Source organism: Oreochromis niloticus, linkage group LG19, assembly GCF_001858045.2.
Source record: "Oreochromis niloticus isolate F11D_XX linkage group LG19, O_niloticus_UMD_NMBU, whole genome shotgun sequence".
Taxonomy (NCBI): domain Eukaryota; kingdom Metazoa; phylum Chordata; class Actinopteri; order Cichliformes; family Cichlidae; genus Oreochromis; species Oreochromis niloticus.
The window spans coordinates 12,676,562-12,695,460 of NC_031983.2; the positions used below are offsets into that span (position 1 = coordinate 12,676,562).

General features: G+C 41.2%; 1 protein-coding gene across 1 annotated transcript in view; it reads left to right on the top strand.

Annotated features, from left to right (window-relative positions):
* The window catches only part of mboat2a (membrane bound O-acyltransferase domain containing 2a), a 40,516-nt gene that overhangs the window by 7,007 nt on the left and 14,610 nt on the right, over nucleotides 1–18,899 (top strand). The window contains exons 2-3 of the mRNA XM_005477089.4: nucleotides 11,497–11,642; nucleotides 16,412–16,489. Coding sequence (XP_005477146.1) covers nucleotides 11,497–11,642; nucleotides 16,412–16,489 — 224 coding nt within the window. The remainder of the gene's footprint in view (nucleotides 1–11,496; nucleotides 11,643–16,411; nucleotides 16,490–18,899) is intronic.

Genomic DNA, 18,899 nt, shown 5'->3' on the forward strand with positions numbered 1-18,899 from the left:
GGACTGCAAATCAGTGGCGACAGGTCTTGTGGGGTGATGAATCCAAATGAGAGATTTGTGGTTCAAATCACCTACAGTGCAGAGGTGGTCAAGAGTGAGGTACAACACTGGTTATAGCCACCTGTAAGACACAGTGGAGGCTCATAGTTGGAGGCTGTATTTAAGCCATTGGTGTTGGGGATCATGTCAAACTTGATCCACCAAGCAACCACCTGGAAAAAAGCACAAAATGGAACACTGTCAGTCACGTATTGTCCTCTTCATAGCCCGGACTTAAACATTATTAAAGCTGTGTGAGCTCATTTTTGACAGAGAATAGAACAAAAGGCAGCCAAGATCCAAAGAAGAGCTTTGAATGTCCTGGAGAACTAGTCCCGAAGACTACTTAAAGAACTTACAAGAAAACTTGCCAAGGAGAGTTTATTCGTAAGCTGAACAAACTCTGTTCTTCCCTTATAAACTGTATTTCCATCTATGTTTGCACATCTCATTACGTTGTTGTACCTATTTCCCCATCTTCCTCAAAAAATAAAGCATTAAGGGGTGGCTGAAGACTTTTGCACAGTGGGCATACAGTGAATTGACCGTCACTGGAAGACAGTCACATTCACCAGGCCTGTGTCTGGCTGTACATTCCAACTAGTCAACACAAATGTTGACTAAAAAAGTATGAGTTGTATTGTCATTTGAAAAGTGGGACTTGATTCATCACGTTCACTCTTCAGCACCTTCTGCTATCGATTCCCTTGAACCTGATTAGCTGTGCCACACGATGCTTTTTAATTTGTACTTAAAGGTGAACAATGCTATGTGCACACTTCAGCTGACAAAGTTACAAATTAGTCTACCATGGTCTGCTAGATTTGTCATCCCTCGCCTTGCAAACATGAAAGCATATTGTGCTTGAAGCTTCGCCACATTATGTACATGTGCATCAAAGCAGTCTCGAGTGTTTCCTGTCACATTGCCAACCTCTGTTAATAGCCAGTCACTTCTGCACCAATTGACCGAGCATTGTAACACAGGTTCTAGATACATTTTGAAGGATAGCACAGCCTTGAATTTAGAAAGAGCCGTTGTATCCATTTTGCTTGTAAGATCCCTGGCTGATCGTATTTGTCCATTCAGAAACATTTTAGCAGTTGCCACTCTGCACATGCTGAGTTGCACCTATTGCTATTTTTAATATAGAAAGTGGCCGCAGTTGCTTGGGTTTCTCTAGCATTTGATTGCTCTCTCTCAGTTACAAAGAGATATCAAAGACACACTGTTGATAATTTTAGAACAAGCGCGTCTACACACAAACTCCACTTCTACTTTCCTGTAGGGTACACTTGTGGAGGGGGACGTGGTTTCAGATGATATTTCTTTCAGCGACCATCAGTAATAGAATAGAAATGTATTGCCACAGAAGAGCAACCACAGAACATTCATCCATCCAGCTAATGTCGGTTACTTAACTTGCTTATGTAACATTATCCCTGCATTTACAGTCTTTTGTAACTTTACACAAAAACCCGTCTTTTGTGCTGGTAGGTCCGATAGCCGAGCTAATAAAGCCTGCATCCTCTGTTGCTGATATGAACTGCAAATTCTTGTGAACTATTTGTGGCGATGCCAGCGGTCAGTGCCAGTTTCCTTTAACTTGCAAAGTGTTATCAAGCAGTTACTGGTTTGAATACATTTGACTATTTGTGGCAAGTTTAGGGTCACTCTTTTCTTAGGCTGTTTTACTCTCTACATTGGTCCTCGTCGGCTGAAGAAAAGGCTTTCTTTAAAAGTTACACACAGGAAATCTTTGCAGAGCTGGTTCACTGAGTAAAAAAAGGCCTTCAGACAGTGTTTGTCAAAGCTGTCATGCTCTTGTAGATGAATTTATTATAGCTCTCGGGTGGGGGTGGGGAAGTTTAAATAAGGCATTTCTATAAGGACTTTTTCCACAATTAAGCATTTCAGAAACATGCAGATTACAAGCTAAAAACTGAAGGAAAGCTTGAGTCAGAGACAACAGAGCCACCTTTAGTTTAATTGCTGGCTTGATATGACGTCTTTAAGATTAGATCCAGCTCCTCTACTTCACTTTTAAAGTGTTAAAGGGGCTTATTAAAGCAAGGCTGATCACACATGGCAGCATGCCCTCCCTTTGAAATGCTGTCTTTGCACATTCCATGTACACAGCTGTGGCCTCATGTTCGAACAACATGAGGGTGGTGATTAAAGTTTGCTTAGACGCTCGAGATATAACTAGCTCATCTTTATTAGTAATTCCCCAGCAGCTCTGTGTGAGTAAAGTGAGGTGACCTGTGTGGGCAACAGCCCAGTATTTTTTTTTCCCTTGGGCCAAAACTTGACATGCAATCAATTACACCAAAAAATGTATTCATGTATATTTTCATCGCATATACTTTGTTGTTTAAAAACTGCAACAATTTTGCATTCATGAATCAGTACACACACTCATGTGAAACAGCAGCCGTCCAGAGAACAGGCTCTGGAGTCGGTCCCTTAGGTAATATGACGGAGATAAGATAATAATACAGCTTCTTTAAACCCTTACAGCAGTTCTTAACTAGCAAAATTTAATCATTATAATTATTTGCATGCATTTTTTAAGGAGGGTTATGTGTGCATTTTTTAATTTTTACACCCGGGCACCATATAGGATACCTGATGTCTGAATAAATGCTACAGCCTGGTTGCTCTGACTGTGACGTGACCATCGTGTGTACTCTGATAAACTTGCAGTTTGCTGTTGTTTATTTTTACTGATGTTTTAAATGAAAGGAAGCTGTAGCTACCATTGACAAAACTGAGTTAATATACTTTTAAAAAGTCTGTCAAATTCAAAATCATAAAACAAACTTTTGTGCAGCTGACCTTGTTGCTTATGCATTTTTGGGAGTTCCTTTCTGAAGGTGCAAAATATAGGGAGGAGAATATTAGAAATCAAGCATGCAAACTGATTTACTGACGTTTACGACGTGCAATTTACGCCAAATTGCGCCGATATTTAACATAGAAAAAAAGAAGTCTTGTTTTGCGCTTGATTTGAAATGAACTGACTACGCCTGTGTTTAGAAAACAGCACAACTTTTGTAAATTGCCCGTAAAACTAACCACACCTATGAGTCCTATTTGGGGACTGCACTCACACACTATTTGGGCCCATTTAATACATCTAACCCATAGACTGCACTTGACTTGTTTCCTCAGTTTGCATTGATTCAGCAGTGTACAGTATGGATGGCATGAAGGTCGAGCTCAAGGTCAGTGCTTCTGTGGAAGCACAACTTCATTGTAACACCTCCTTAGCGATCCACGATGATTTTTTTGGGAGGGCACAGATGACATTGATGACTAAAAGCTGCCATATAATCTTTGCTTGGGACAGGTTCAAACACTTTCCTGAAGACACACACACACATACCATGAGCATGGTTCTGGCCCAGTGCTGCTTTGTACCTTGTGGGGAATGTCTGATTGTTCGACTATTAATAGCAGTGACCATAGAGCCTGACTGGGATCTGTGGATCAGCTCCGAGGGGGAAAGCGCCACACTGCAGGCTTTAACACGTCTCTGTTTATGCGTGTCTTTGTGCACCAGTGCACACTTCTTTTAGGCTAGCCTTATCCACATGACACTTTCCTCATTATTTCCAACATAATGTAGCCTTGGGCAACACGGTGAGTTTATGGCGTTGTTCTAAAAAGTGGGCTTGGCTCTGAGTGAGGCCTCTATGCCACAGTTTTCAGTGGCTATCTTATTCATCTGACAGCCTTTTGAACTGACTTAAGTGAGACTTTGTGAAAGTGTCAAACTTTTTTTTTTTTCCTTCCTTCTTCTTTTTTTTTTTTAATTCGAGTTAGCAAAGAGGCATAGCCAGTGTCACAAAACATGTCAAAGCTTTGTTTTTGTTGGCTGAAAGAACAAGACCCCTTTTGTTCTCATACTGTCAGCACAACCTCGTTGCGCTGAGCAAACACACACGCATACACAAACACACACACACGTTAGTTTGTCTCTGGGAGCCATGACCAATTGTGGCACATTTACTGGCAGAGGCTAAAGTAGTCATGACATTTCCCACGTATTTGCCCGCAGAGAGTTTGTTTGGTAGATGCACAACTTACATGTATAGACAGGGCAGAGTGGCAGAGGATGGCGCTCACTGTATTACATCTTATTGAAATTTACTGCCTCATATTTGCAAGGAAACATTTGTTCTTGTATAATATTTAGCGCTTTCTCTTCATTTTCCTACCTCCGTTTCAGAAAGAAAATTCCTCGTCTCTTTTCCTCTGTCATCCTTTCGTTGTCCCCACTTTCTGTAACGTTTACGAACACTCTTATCGTCAGCTGTTTTTAATCTTCCGGGGAATTAAACATGAGTGCTCTTCCTCGCTGTCACCTAACATGAAAACTGCTGCAAAACTGCTGCTTGCACTGCACCACTCTCTAAAGAGGATTAGGACAGTGTATGTGTGGTGCACCATATATGCTCCGCAGACAGCTTTGCATCGAATGCAGACTGTGGAACTAGTTGAGTTTAACTTCGAGGCTTTGGTTCCCTCCCTCCCCTCGAATCTGCATGAGTCACTGTGGACTACAGCTGATTGAAATCAAATGAGACTGTGCGGAGCGGGACTGTAGCGTCGCTTAGGCTGTATGGGTGGAGGAGTGTTTGGGGGGAAGGGTGGGTTTACTTAATGACATGGAAAAAAGGGTTTTATGCTAATGACTGTCTAAATTTATCTCTCAGTGTGTGTAGACACACACAAGCAGATGCACACACATGCTGAGATGGGAACTCACCCGTCACAGCGAGTAAAGGGAGGCTTTGTGCAGGAAGGAACTATTTTAGTCCCTGGATGTTAAACACGGACTACACACATGGAGAGGACAGGAATACTCTTCATGAAAAGTGATATTACCCCTGTGAGTGTGTATGTGTGTGTGTGTGTGTGTGTGTGTGTGTACCTGTGCTACTTAGGCTTACTAGAGTGAAATTTTGTCATTACCTAAGCAAAGATCTCATCTATGGAAAAGGTGTTAGCACCAACAGACAGCAGGTCAAACTCATCAAGCCAGTCTTAAGATGTTTATCTCTCACGGTAACCCACGGGAACCTTTTGTATTGCATTTTTCCCACTCTTATCATAACACACAGTTTGACACAAGTGGGCAAATAAGCACTTTAGTAGACTCTATGCAAATTCTCACTTCTGCTTAGCATTCGTGCTTTTTACCCGAGGCGTGTGTCTGTGATTGTGAGCCTTTTGAGCCTGTCATCGGTTTCCTCATAGCCCACATGTAGATTTCCACATAAACACTACTAATCACATCCTGAGTTTATCCGCAGTTAGTCACACAGGTGATATGGATGTCAGTGTCGGTCTGTCAGTCAGTTGCTCTGAATTTTTTAAAAAGTCAGTTTTTTCCATTACAGTCTGCAGCCATTATTTTCTTTAGTGTGACTGTGCTATTACTTGGCAAATGTTAGCATGCTAAATCAGTAACACCTCAGAACCCTTTTGACCCATTGGCAGTTACTGGTTGCTAAATGGTTGGCAAGTGGTTGCGGCAGTTGGTGAAACTAGTTACAAAATAAGTGCTGCACCAAAAATCTTCTTGTTATTGGTTTGGTCATTAAATGCTAGAGCACTGTGAATGCCCGCGGTTTGTATGGAAGATGCCGACTAGTCTGCAAAGGTGTCCAACTCCTCACTGAGTAGCAGTGAAACTTGGGGGAAAAATGCAAACAGAAGCAGGAAATGGCTAAAGTAAATTTCGCACCTTTTTAAGCATGTTGGCTGAGTGGTGAGGAAGAACTTTTAGTGTCAAAGTGAATGGTCAACAGGAACCACTGGTCAAGCAGTCAGGAAGTGGATATTTTCCTCGGGGACCAGACATTGCGATGGTGTCACTGACTGTTTTCTAGGTCTGTGTGACTGAGATGGTGAAGACCGTAAACACTATAGCTGCATAACTTGTGAGCGTGACATCATTGTTTTAATGTTAACATTTAGCTCAAAGCATAACTGTGTTTCAAGGCAGCGTGAAACTGCTGTTAGCATGGTTGCAGTCTCTTACTGTTGTTTTTGTGGAAAATAGAAAAAAGATCATCTTTGCCCAGAGTATAAAGGACTTGCCGCCCATCCCTTCGTTCCTGTGCTATCCCTACTTTCTTTCCTCACAGCCTCCCTGCTCAGCTGCAGCTCCTCTCCAACACAAAATTCCTGGCTGATGAGACAGATAAAAACCTGAACAGAGCGGGAAGTAGTTGCTTTATAGACATGCTTTAAAATCCAGATTGTGGGTGAGGATATCATTTTGGTGATAAACGAACTGGAAAAACTGGAAAAAGATCAGCCTCGAAGGCCTTTATGTTTCCTCACATGCACGCAGGCACCCATACATGGACACTGGGTTTGACTCAGTAATGAGCTTCAGGAAACAGGCTTATCTGTCTTCAGCATTCACAGTGATTTCCTGCCTTCCCTTCAGCTTCTTTCCCTGTGCCAGTTTGTGTCAGTCTATAATATAGCGTCTTTAAGCTGAGCTGAGCTGAGCTGAGCCCTGTGCCACAGCTGCCAGGAGGAACTGCCTGACAGCTTATGGCCCCTAAGCGCTGGCTGCACACTGGCACTTGCTACCTATCAAAACATCCGTATGTTGCCTGTCTCTGTGATCTGTACACTCTGTAATGACATGTGATTGATTTGCTGAGACATCACTGTTTGGCATTGTATGCTGAAGACAAAGGATGGAAGGAGCTTTAGCTTCACAGTGGTTCTCACCGGGCCTCATTGGAGCCACTTCTCAGCTTCAGAAGTAAATATTCTGTCAGTGGCAGGCATGGACATGGCACCTTATCAGCATCCCAGATCTGCAACTTTTTGTTTTTGGGGTCTTCCTCCCCTTTTCCCAAGCTGGTCTGTGTCCCATTTTTTTTCTTGTCATAAATGCAGTGCATTTATCCAGAATAGCATTTTCTCCTCTTTCATCCCCTTGAATCTTGAACGATTCTGCAGCACAGATATTCTGCCTTAGTTTCTGAAACAATAAGAGTGCTGTACCCCAGGGTAAGGTTGACTTCAGAGTGAATCAATAATGGAAGAGGGGATCCATGTATTATGAATGAAGGAACAACGTACCTCGGCACAGGAGCTTGTTTTCTGCAAAGTGTTTATTCAATAAACAACCATCCCAGGCTGAGAGAAAACACATTTAGCCTAATCTTTTAACAAATCCTGTGACTATCAAGTCTGATACTGCTTTTCTTTTCTTTTTGGCATGTGGCGGCTTCTATAACGATATAACTTTGTTGCAAAGTACTGCATGCAACCCAGAGGGAACACTGGTTCCTACATATCCCAGAATTCCTAAGATTTATGTCAAAGGCAGAGGGCTCTGGTTGAAAGCACCTTTTTAAAGCAAAGAAAAAAAAAAATCACAGATGCTACGGTGTCCGTTCACAGTGTGAAATCACATCTGCGAGTGAAATGTAGCAAGTTTGCTTGGCATCTGGTCTCGTTATGTAAGTGCTGCCCGGGTGAAAGAACCGTTCCGAAAATGGTTATGTTTTCTCTGACAGCTTATTTCTCAACTGCTGGCATTAATTTCTAATGTCAATCTCCTACATGATTTCACAGATTCTGCAGGAGCTCTTGTAATTGACCTGTGAGCAATAATAATATATCTTCCCGCTGAGCTGAACACACAGCACTGAGTGGTGAGAGGTACTGCAAGCTGTGGCTTTTGTCTATAAAAGGATTCCGATTAACTAACATATGGTGCAGAAACGCTGTGAGAATATGAATGCAAATGCTCTCATTTTCAATAAGAAATCTTTATTTGTCCTAGTTAAACAGCTTGGAAGCGTAATAAGTGAACAACTGCAATCTCATTCCTCGGTTTTCAGTTTAAGAATAAATGATTGACAGTTGTCAGTTGCCCCACTTGAGGTTTCGCCACAAAAAGTCACCCACGGCTCCACTTCGCTGTTGACTCAAACAATGCTGTCTGTCTGTCTGTCTGTCTGCCACGCCCCTTCCTTGCTCTTAAAGCAATATTTTGATATCCGGGGACGGGCCAATTCACACTCGTTGATTTTCCAGCTAGGCAGCAAAGGACGTTGTACTTCCTTCAGTTCAAATCCAGAGTCGATGGGTTGTGGCTGTACTAATCTAAGATCTAATTTAAGATGCATACCTGTGGTTTGACAAACTTTCAATGCTCTTTGGAGTCTTGCACATTTAAACGCTCCTAAAACTAGTTGGGTTCCCACAGAAACATTCAGCTAGTTGACTTTACCTGCTATTTTTGCCTTACTGGAACACTTGGATAAATCAGTGACTATAGTAAAATGTGGGCTGTTTGTTGCTTTGCAAATCAGCCTGTTACCCGGTGGGCCGGTGTACAGGCACACAAGTCATATTCAGCAAGTGAGCAGCTTGAAGGTAATCAAAGTGTGAAGCGACATCCGAAGCTGTGGACCGGCTAAACACTGTGTAAAGAAAGAGGCTTGCATGAGAAGGGGTGGGTGGAGAGGGAGTCGGAGGAGGTCGGTTTAATGTGATTTCTTGTCATTACATTAGGGCATCTTATTTTATTTTTAGCGCTTGAGCTTTAGAGAATTAGAAGCGATCTGCAAATGAACTGCGGCTTAATTTTGCCAAATTTGTTGCGCTAGAGTTTCTGAGCAGAAGAGCAACAACAGAAACAGAAGCCACTCGGTTATTACTATAGGTCAGGGGATGATTTAGATTGAAACTGGGCCTTTTCACAGTGTCAATAAAACTTATCTTTATTGGCACACAGCTAGGTGCGGTTGTTTGTCTTTCATCCATATGAGACAGATAAATGACTCATAGTCTTCTTTTGGCAGCCGTGGAGCTAAAATGACACATTTCTTCCCAGTGGATTGCTTGGATTTGTTTGCTTTTGGGCTAAGCTCAGGGAGTAGCAGCATCAGGACCTGCACACAGCCATCTGTTTTAGCTTCTCCTGCTTGATTATTTGTTAATTACACTCATCTCAGTCCCAACTGGTTTCCCCCTTTTAAACAATATCACTCGTAACAATAGAAGAACAAAGCGGGGTAGCTTCTATTGTTGAGGCTCATATACATTGTGTGTATGTGTCTGTGTGCGCATGAAGAAACAAAAGCCCTGATATTCTCAACCAACTAGCATCTGATATGAAACTCTCAGGCTAATGCTGCAGATGATTTGTGGCTACGTAGCCCTGCAGACGTGAGGGCTTTAGTACTTAGGGCTATATCTGTCCCTCTCCCTTTCTCTCTCATCAATCATGCAGGATCCATAGATAATGGATGGCGCTCATGGTGTTACTGGTCTTTTACCGTTCACTGGCCAGACGGATCTGTTAACATGACCTATATACATTGGCGGGCTTTCATGTATTCAGACATGCATCGCCTAACGTGCCATCAAACAAATGCGGGCTTAGTGCTTAACAGTCTGTTTCCCTTTACAATGTACTGATGTTTGAAATTTGTTTTGTATCTGTAGTTCATTTGCATCTGCCAAAGGAGGCTGAGGGCAGAGATGGAGAGGCAATAAGGAAGTTAACGTGCAGCCTTCTGCTTTGCGTTTGTGAGGGTGTATGGTATGTGGAATAGGCCTGCACAATATGAAGAAAATGCGCAATGTGCAATGACATGCTTCTATGTTGCAGAAAACGTATGACGTTATGGAAAAACTATTATTAAAGATATCATAAGGTTAGGTTCTGAGGTTGCAGAGGTGAGGGTGTGGTGGTTCTTTCTTCTCCCCATATTCACAGTAAAGCTTCTAGCTAGCTATGCTGTCATCCTCTTCTTTATTTCGATTTTAAAAATAGTTTTTAAGATAATCACTGTTTAGAAAAAAAAAAGAAACATGATTGGAAAGAAAAAAAGAAAAAATTGAAATGTCAATGAACACAGTAATATTTAAGACATGGAATAACATTGAGTTTAAAAACATTGAAGAACCATAGACAATATAAATGATGTCGCCCACTGTTTACCCACCGTTAGTGAAGTCTCTTTATGAAGCCTTGATGAGTGTTTTCGCCATCGTCCTCTTGGTGTTGATGGCAAATGGCTTTATGAAACTTATACAAAATGGACCTAAAGATTTCTTTAACATGCCTTGAAGTGTGTGACTGAGCCCATAAATTCATCAGTATTAACAGAGGTCAAGTCCAGGGGGTTTTAGACTGAAAGTCTTTTCACAAAACACATGGCCGCTGCAGGCTACATGAGCATCAGTCATTCTTTGTCACCTTGCCAGAGGGGATCGACTGCTGCCTTGGCCCACGACTAGCTTTGGAAGAATCAGCTATGTGAAGATAATTGGCACATTAAGTTACCAGTAACACTACGTGCAGAGCTTTTCTTATAACTTGTGCGGAACAATTCATATTCTCTGTTTAATCTTGATGAAGGTGATTTAATAAAGTACTGTAAAAGACTCGGCTGTGAAGGCCGATTGCACGTACTTAAGCTGTGTTGTAAAGTCTTCATTTCACCTGGGCTTGCCTCTTTGCTGCCCTGCTGCGTGTGTCAGAGAAAGAGGAAAGGCTTTAGCGTGGGACAACAAAACATTATAGAGAGCAGTTAGCTTTTTATTGTTTATTTAGCTCAGATGCACTGCCTCAATAGTAATTTTAGGGAAAACCCTATGAGATGTTTGCAAGATATGTGTCAGTAAAATAAATGTCCTTTCTCATAATGTTTTAGGCATGTTCATGTAGCATTTGTGTAGTGTGGTTAGAGGTTTTACAGCACACACGAAGAGATAATTTAGTGTCCTGTACCAGTGTATGACACACAAGGACTTTGTCCTGACTTCCTGGCAAGGTAAAAACTATGTGCTACTGCGTAAAATAGTTCAGTGTTGCCTGCGCATGTTAAAATGATCATAGATCCTTAATCACCACTTTGTATACTTAAAGGCATGCCAACATAGCCAACACTACTTGAAATATAATGATGACAGACAGTGTGAGTCAAACAATTATTACAAGGTTAGCTTGGGCTGTTGTCACAATTGTAGCAAAATCCAGACAGATCAATACCGTATAAGAATCTCTTTTCTATCTTCCACCTGTGTTTGGTGTTACTAATCAAACAGAGAGGTTTCCTTTGCCCCCTCCCACTGGATTCAGTCAATCTCACTATTGACTGGTGTAAAGCCTCTTTGCTGTGCCATTTGGAGACATTAGGAGATGAAACAAGGTCTCAAACACCCACTCGAACACCCTCCAACCCAGCTATGACCTGTCAGACTCATATTATATTCATTTTTTTTTCATAAATAGATGAATATTTTTTGCCTTATTTTTCACTATGAGTGACAATTTAATTGCCAAGGTGGACCACACCTTTGTTTTATGCTCAGTGTCTTCTACTATTAATCTTTCAAATGCAAGTGATACACAGAAAAAGCGTGCATTTTTATCATTCATTACTGTGTCTCTGTGCGCAGGTTAACTTTGTGGCATGTCAGCTGTTTGCCCTGCTGATGGCTGTTTGGTTTCGGATCTACCTCCATCCCAGTAAGACCAGTCCCTTCATCAGACATGTGGTGGCCACTCTGTTGGGCTTCTACTTGGCTCTCTTCTGCTTTGGCTGGTGAGTCACCCCTCTGTTTATCCCGCAGCTCTGTTCTTGTCATCAGTGTGCTTTCAGACTCTCTCCAACCTTCCTTCCTACAGTATCACGTTAGTGACTTCCTGCAAACAGAGGGCATGTCCCAGTTTCAAGCTATGGCAATGTGCTTTGTTTTTTATTTGATTTTACTTATGGTTCAATTATCAGTATATAGTATGTTATGTAATGTTATATAATACAAGAAATGTTATGTAATGAAGTGTCCATTTCTACTTAAGTTATTTTTCTACATTTCCCAGAATGTTTCTTCCTAAATCGGGACGTACATGAACAGTTCACCCTCTGCTGGTTTTGCTAAACTAGCATTCATTTTTACACATAGATCTCAAAACAAGTAGTTTTGATAGAAAGTCAGCTTTTAAAAATGGTGACACAGACACCCACATTTGCTTCTTGTTTGGGTTTCGTCAGTCACAGATATTAAGCCAAAACAGCTCGACTCCCAAACCATGTTGGATTTCATCCCTGTGCAGCAGTACCCATTTTCCAGTGTCATGGTTTCCGTTGGCAGTTTATGCTCGCCTTTGTTGTCCTTGTAAATAAGAATGCATGCCAAAAATTAAGTCACAACTTGTGGTGCGCCTTGGCGTTGTTTTGGCTTTTCATGCACCCCCCTACGCGCACGCGCACACGCACACACACACACACACACACACACACACACACACAGTTTTTTTTAACCTGGTGTGTCCAGGGCATTTTGTATCTGTGCAAGCAGGTCAGAATCTACTTGAGTGTAGAGATATAAAAATTTTCACTCGGTGCCAAATGGCAAAGAAGGAGATACAGAAACCTCTGTGATGGCTTTCTTTCCTTTGTCGTTTTCTGGTCTGTTTGAATTTCTTAATCACCTGCAGTGTTTATTCTGTTTAAATTGAACTCTGGTTCATTTTCCTGTTGGTGCATTTCATTTATGCAGGTGTGAACACAGTAATCACACCAAGACCCTTCGGAGGAAGTGGTCTCAGTGCGGTTCAAAATGAACTTCACAGCGGTTCATTTATGGCGTGAATGTGATTTGACCTTGATCCTAACGAGCTACCAGGTGTACGTTACAAGGTTGAACTAAAACAACTTCCCAAAGCCACGTATGCTTTTTCCTCTAAGATGCAGCAAGGTACTACAGATGTGCAAAGGTTGGTATGAGCTACCAACTAACCACAAAATGAACGGAAACTCTCCGTCTTCTCCAGTAGTCTAGAACGTTCTCACGTGGTTTGTAGTGATGACTTTTGGTTCACTTGGAGTGCACTTATATTTTTCTTTGTGTGAAAAGAAACCAAACAAGAGAGAGATTGAAAGTTAACAAATTCATCAGCTGATTCACACTAGAGTAAACAAACTATAGGTGTGAAAAACAAAATGTCACTGCTGTTATTGCTCTGTTGCTTTAAGAAAATACTACAAACTTCTCTTTGGTCTGCCTATGGCCTGATTATTGTAGTTTATTTGTGCTGATGTTACTATACCAACAAATGAAACCAGCAGATTCAGCAGGTTAGGTTAGGTTTGATGGTAGGATTGCTTCATTCATTTTTCCGGGCTTTTTTTGGTTTGTTTTTTTTAATCCTGTACTCATTTTTGCCTGCTGTTTGGCTGCCATCGTCTTTGCTCTCCCTTGTCACTTCTGCCACTACCTTCACAGCCCTTCATGCCAAAGCAATCGATTGGGTAGTAACTGCTGTCTCATTAGGAAGCTGTTGTCCTGTATTAGACCATCTACTGTATCTTTGGCACAGTGCCACTGTGTGTGTGCGTGTGTATATATAGCAAACACAGGAAACACTCGTTTCCTCTTAATCAGACTTCAAGCTGCACAGCAAGTGAGAAAGTGATAGCCAGATAAAGTGTTATCTGATCATCACACCAATGGGGTCTTATGTCACTTTACCAACAGACTGTTTATGCTGCATGACTGAGCTGACACCAAGCTGCAGATGGATGATAGTCAATCATATAGTATCAGAAACACTCTCCTTATGTACAGTGACATGAAAAAGTATTTGTTTTGTTTTTTTTTTTAAAATCTTTTTTGTTTTAGTTTCTTTTGCATATTTGCCACACTTAAATGTTTCATCATCAAACAAATGTTAATGTTAGACAAGGATAACCAAAGGGATTACAAAGCTGATGGAGTATTGTTGTCACCCTGGTGGGAGGGTGGTTGGCATGGTAACCCAACTTTGTGAACATTCTCAAATCGATGCTATTGGTGCCGCTACTAGAAATCTCAGAGTTTGATTCTCTGTGACCCTGACTTCAAAGTCAAGGTCATATGACTGCAAGGTCAGAGGTCAAGTTTTCTTAAAAACACTTGTGAATCCAAGAACTCAAGAAGAAAGTCACCCAGAAACTTCAAACTTAGACCACAGGTACATCTACTTGGAGGGTGAGGGGTAGCACTAGTGGGCTTTAGTATTTTAAAATGATTATTTCATTTATTAAGGGAAAAACGTTATCCAAAAATAGAACCAAAATTGAAAATCATCTACATCTGTCAGTCTGGAAAGGGTTACAAAGCCATTTGTACAGATATGGGACTCCAGCAAACCACAGTGAGAGCCATTGTACACAAGTGGAGAAACCATGGAACAGATGTCATGTTATATCTGGAGTAAAACTAACATAAAAAGAACATCATTCCAACAGTCAAACACAGTGGTTGTAGTGTGATGGTCTGGAGCTGCTTTCATGCTTTAGGATCTGAATGACTTGCTATAATTAACAGACTCATGAATTCTGCTCTGTACCAGAAAATCCTGAAGGAGAATGTCCGGACATCAGTTCATGCCCTGATGTTCAAGCACATTTGGGCTATCCAGCAGAAACACATCAGTCAGTTTATCTCTTAGTCTAGTATTAAAATTAGTTTGATCTGAAATGTGTAAGTGTGACAGATGTGCAAAAAAAGCAAAATCAGCTAATAAAAGTAATTATTCCTTATTTATATTCCTGAAGTGTATTTCTAATTTGCACAGGGCGATTGTTACCTGGGGACCTCTAGTAATTTGTAGAGGGCACCATAATTTTACATGTGTCTGTAATTTGTGAAGGAGAAATTCCCTGCCATTTGTTTTTGCCAAATATAATATGTTGGATAATATTACTCCTGTGTGACTTATTCTTTCCTCTTTAAAAATTACAGGTTTGGCAACTACAAATAAAAGTTTTGATAGCAATTTACCATAGCTGGTCTGTCTTTAAACAGGCTCAACAGTTAATATCTGGCAGCCTAATCAGTTTAATGCAAGGTTTGAAGCTGGCAACCACAGATGTTTAAATTCAGGCAAAACACAGGCTGTGGTTATCCATGTGGATGCACTGCAATTTCTAAATCACAAGGTCCCGTGGCAATAACAGTCCCAAGTGGACAGGGCTTAAATTTATTTTTGTAAATGAACAGCATTTGACTATGTCTTCAACCACAGGCTACTTGGAAAAGTCAGCTCAAGCAAGGCTGCGGAACGTATCATCAGATACTGGCAACAGGGGAAGTGTATTAATAAAGGAAGTGAAACACCAACTTAGTCCGACAACACAAGAGATGTGAGCAAACTTCATTCTGTCTGGCCAAAACCAGCCGTCTATTTTAGCACAAAGGGGCCAAATAATCACTATTTGATATTTACCTCTGTGAGCGCCCGCCAAAGAGTTTTATTGTCTGCAGTAATTAGTAGGTAATAAAAAGACTATACACTCATAGAAATGTCATTAAGAAGATACATTTTATGGAGGTAATATATGGCATTTATTGTACTTGGCTCAGTATTCCTAGTTAAGTGTTTTATGTTGCAAAGACTGAATTAGACGCTAATCACAGGATAAAAAGGTTGAACTTGACAAGTGGAATTGGCGATAAACATGTAATGTAGAGGAAGGAAAGGGCATGAATGCATCAATAGTTTTTTGGGGGTTTTTTTTTTTTTTTTTTTTTTGGTGTATGCTTTTATTCAGGGGGCATATATGATGGCTTTCGTGTTGTCTTTCATAGCACACAGACATTCTGCTGCTGCTCTGTGTTAGAGAGCCCTCGACTGCTGGTCTTAAAGGAGCTTCCTTCCAAATGCTCCAGGCTGACTGGTTTCTTTTAGGTTGTATTTCCTCCTTGCCAGAAACATACGCTTTTTCCTCAATGCTGCCGGACAAACATTTGGAACTGACTGTTTAGTACGTTTCAGGCAAACGGGTTAGAGTCTCTTTGTAAAAGAATTTTATTGCCTTTTCCCCTCTCGGACTCTTAACCCTTGTATTTTCAGTCAATTCCATTTACCCACCCCTATGATCTCTTGTTCCTCGCCAGCCCTGATAGACGTGTTGTCTTTGTTGAGTCACAGCTAACACACTGTGACATCTCTCCTCTCCTGGAGGGCTTGACGTCTGTAGGATCACACACTGCGCCCTTCAAAGATCCATCCGGTAGCTGCTGCCGCTGCTGAACTGTGTGCGCCTCGCACAAAGGGAGAGAGGTGGTGGATATATGGCAGAGTTGGTTTAATATCTTGTTAGTACGTGCTGTTACTAACATGTTAATTAAGAACATAGTGTGATGTTATGGTCACATTCCCTGCCCTGTGACTAAAGATGACACATTACTAGTTACAAAGGTCTGTCCTCACATGGTTGCTGGTGTGACTGTGCTTTGTAATGCTGTAATTTCCTCTTCCTTACAACTATACAGGTAGATAAATAAACACTGGTGTTTATTATTTGTGGTATCTGTCTCTCTACAGGTATTCCCTTCATTTCCTGGTCCAGAGTGGCCTGTCCTACAGTGTGATGGTGTTTGCTGGGCTGGAGAACATGCACAAGTAAGAAGAAAACTCACAAACCTATAAAAAATTTTTGGTTTAATAAACCCTGAAACCAAAACTTGAAGTTTGCTGCACTCGAATCTTGTCATTAATTAGATATTGGACTTTTTTAAGGCTTCATGTGCTTTATTTGTTTAGGGCACATAGGCCTGGGTCCCACTGATACTGATTCTGCTCCCGGGCTTCCATCTGTGTCCATGTCTCATGAAGACAAACACACAAACGCACACACTCAGGCGCACAGGCATATTCACATTGGCTTAGATGTTATTTTTGCTAGAATTCAAGGTTATGAGTGCAGGTGTGAACATTAGATGTTTCCCGCTGGGAAGATCGCTCTAAATAGATACTAAGGAAATATTCATCACAACAGCTGCTCTCAGAAAGAAAAGGCTCCAAACCCAGTGACAGAATGGAAATGACAACTTTGGTTAACTAGATGAGTAACACGTTTTGACATGCATCACCTTTTGCAAGAGGTTCAACTCTTATTGTCCTTTGTAGCCCGGTGTTCTGTCTTTGCAGGTCTGTACATAAGCGCAGTCCACTCCTTCTTACGGTAACGCTTATGAAACCTTCACCTGCATTATATTTTTACATAACAAATTAGTTATTATCAGTCTAATAAGCTGAGATCGAGCTGGGGGTTTGTGCCAAGTGGCTGGACACGTCAGTCTGAACTTTAGACTGCAACCTTTGTTCTTTGAACTATTTCTAACATAGCAGCTTATGTAGACTTTAAAATATCTCAACACATAAAAGTGTGCCACTGGTAAAACTTTTACCTTAGCGCCCTCTTTTCTTTTTTTTTTAAGTTGTCTGCAGTAATCAATCTAACGAAATAATCTTTTGTCCCCTTTAATGGAGGCTTGCAGTGAATTATTATAAAGCTAAATACACTATTTTTTTCCACTGTGAAACTTTTTTCTTTTTTGCTGCCATGAAAACACTGAGGGCAAATCAACATATTCTCCAGTGTATAAAAAAAAGTACCAATCCACAGTAGGGGACATATATGACATCCTGGATTTCCCCTGCCATCTGTGACAGATGGGGAAAACTAATGAACCCATACACAACATACAGTGAGGAAGGTCAAGCATACAGGGAGCACAGCATGACAGCTTTTTGGGTCTAAGTGTGGATTGAACCCAAGTCTGGCTGTAGTCTGGCTAGGGGTGCTTTGTTTAGTAGTTGGCATCATATTTCGTACTATTCATCACGTGAGCTCCAGATCTTTCACTCCCAGCTACCCGCTGTCTTTGACGGCTCACCTGTTGGATGTGGCAAGCAGACGGGGAATGTTCTAGATGTGTTCCAACTCGCCTCGAGTGTGAACACAGCACTGCCTGCTGGATGACGGCAAAGAGGGAGAACTGTGACATTGTTAGATATGGTGTAACTAATGAAAGAGGCTATCAGAGTAATGAAAGAGCCCACTTACAGGGATACTGGCAGTAAAAAAGAGTTGTAACAAGTCAGACTTATACAGGAATTAGAGAAAAACTGCTGTCTTGATGCAAATATATTGGTACCCGATCTTTATAGTTTTCAGCTTTTGAGCCTTAAAATGAGGTAATTGTATCTAATTGGCTCTTTTACAGCATGTAGCTACTTAAAGCTGTTTAATCAATTGGGTTGTTTGTCTTTATTTTATGTGTTTTTCTTTTTTTCATTTGTTTTATTGGCCTCAAGAGCCGCTTTCACACATGAGCTGTGGGCCGGAGCTATACGTGAGAATGCAATTTTCCACTTCAGTTTGATTTGATATCAAATGGTCTTTGCCCTGCCAGCTCCCTAGTTTGATGTCACCTTGAACCCATGTGAGACTAGAGCATAGTCTAGAGAATTCACAGCCAGCCAAGAGCACTTAATGTATCCTTCCACCTGCACACTCTTCACCCAGGCAGCACCTTCACCGAAACCAAACAAATGACACATAAGTTCGGGACAAAGTCTGGAACTTATGTGTCATTTGTTTGGGGAAAACATAAAGGTAAAGAGATACTGGCAGGATGCATATTCTCCCTGTGCTTGTAGGTTTCTACTGGATACTCTCACTTCCTCCCACAGTCCAAAGACATGCACAGTAATTGGTAACTCTAAATTGGGCGTGGGTGAATGCAAGCTAGGTAAAGCACTTAAGTGAATAAATATGTGTGGAAAAGGCGAATGTAGTGTAGCATGCATTGAGTGGTCATTAATACCAAAAAAGGTCTGAATCCGAGTCTGTTGCATCCGTCTGTTCATGAAACCACTTTGCTACCCTTTAAACGTCTGTAGCTCCAGTGCTAGCCAACAGAGTTAAGGAAATTTGATCTCTTTTTAAATTGACTGTAAATCTAAGGGTGACATTTGTATGAATTACTTCCTCAAATTTGCTTGGCCTGCTTTTAGTTTTCATTTC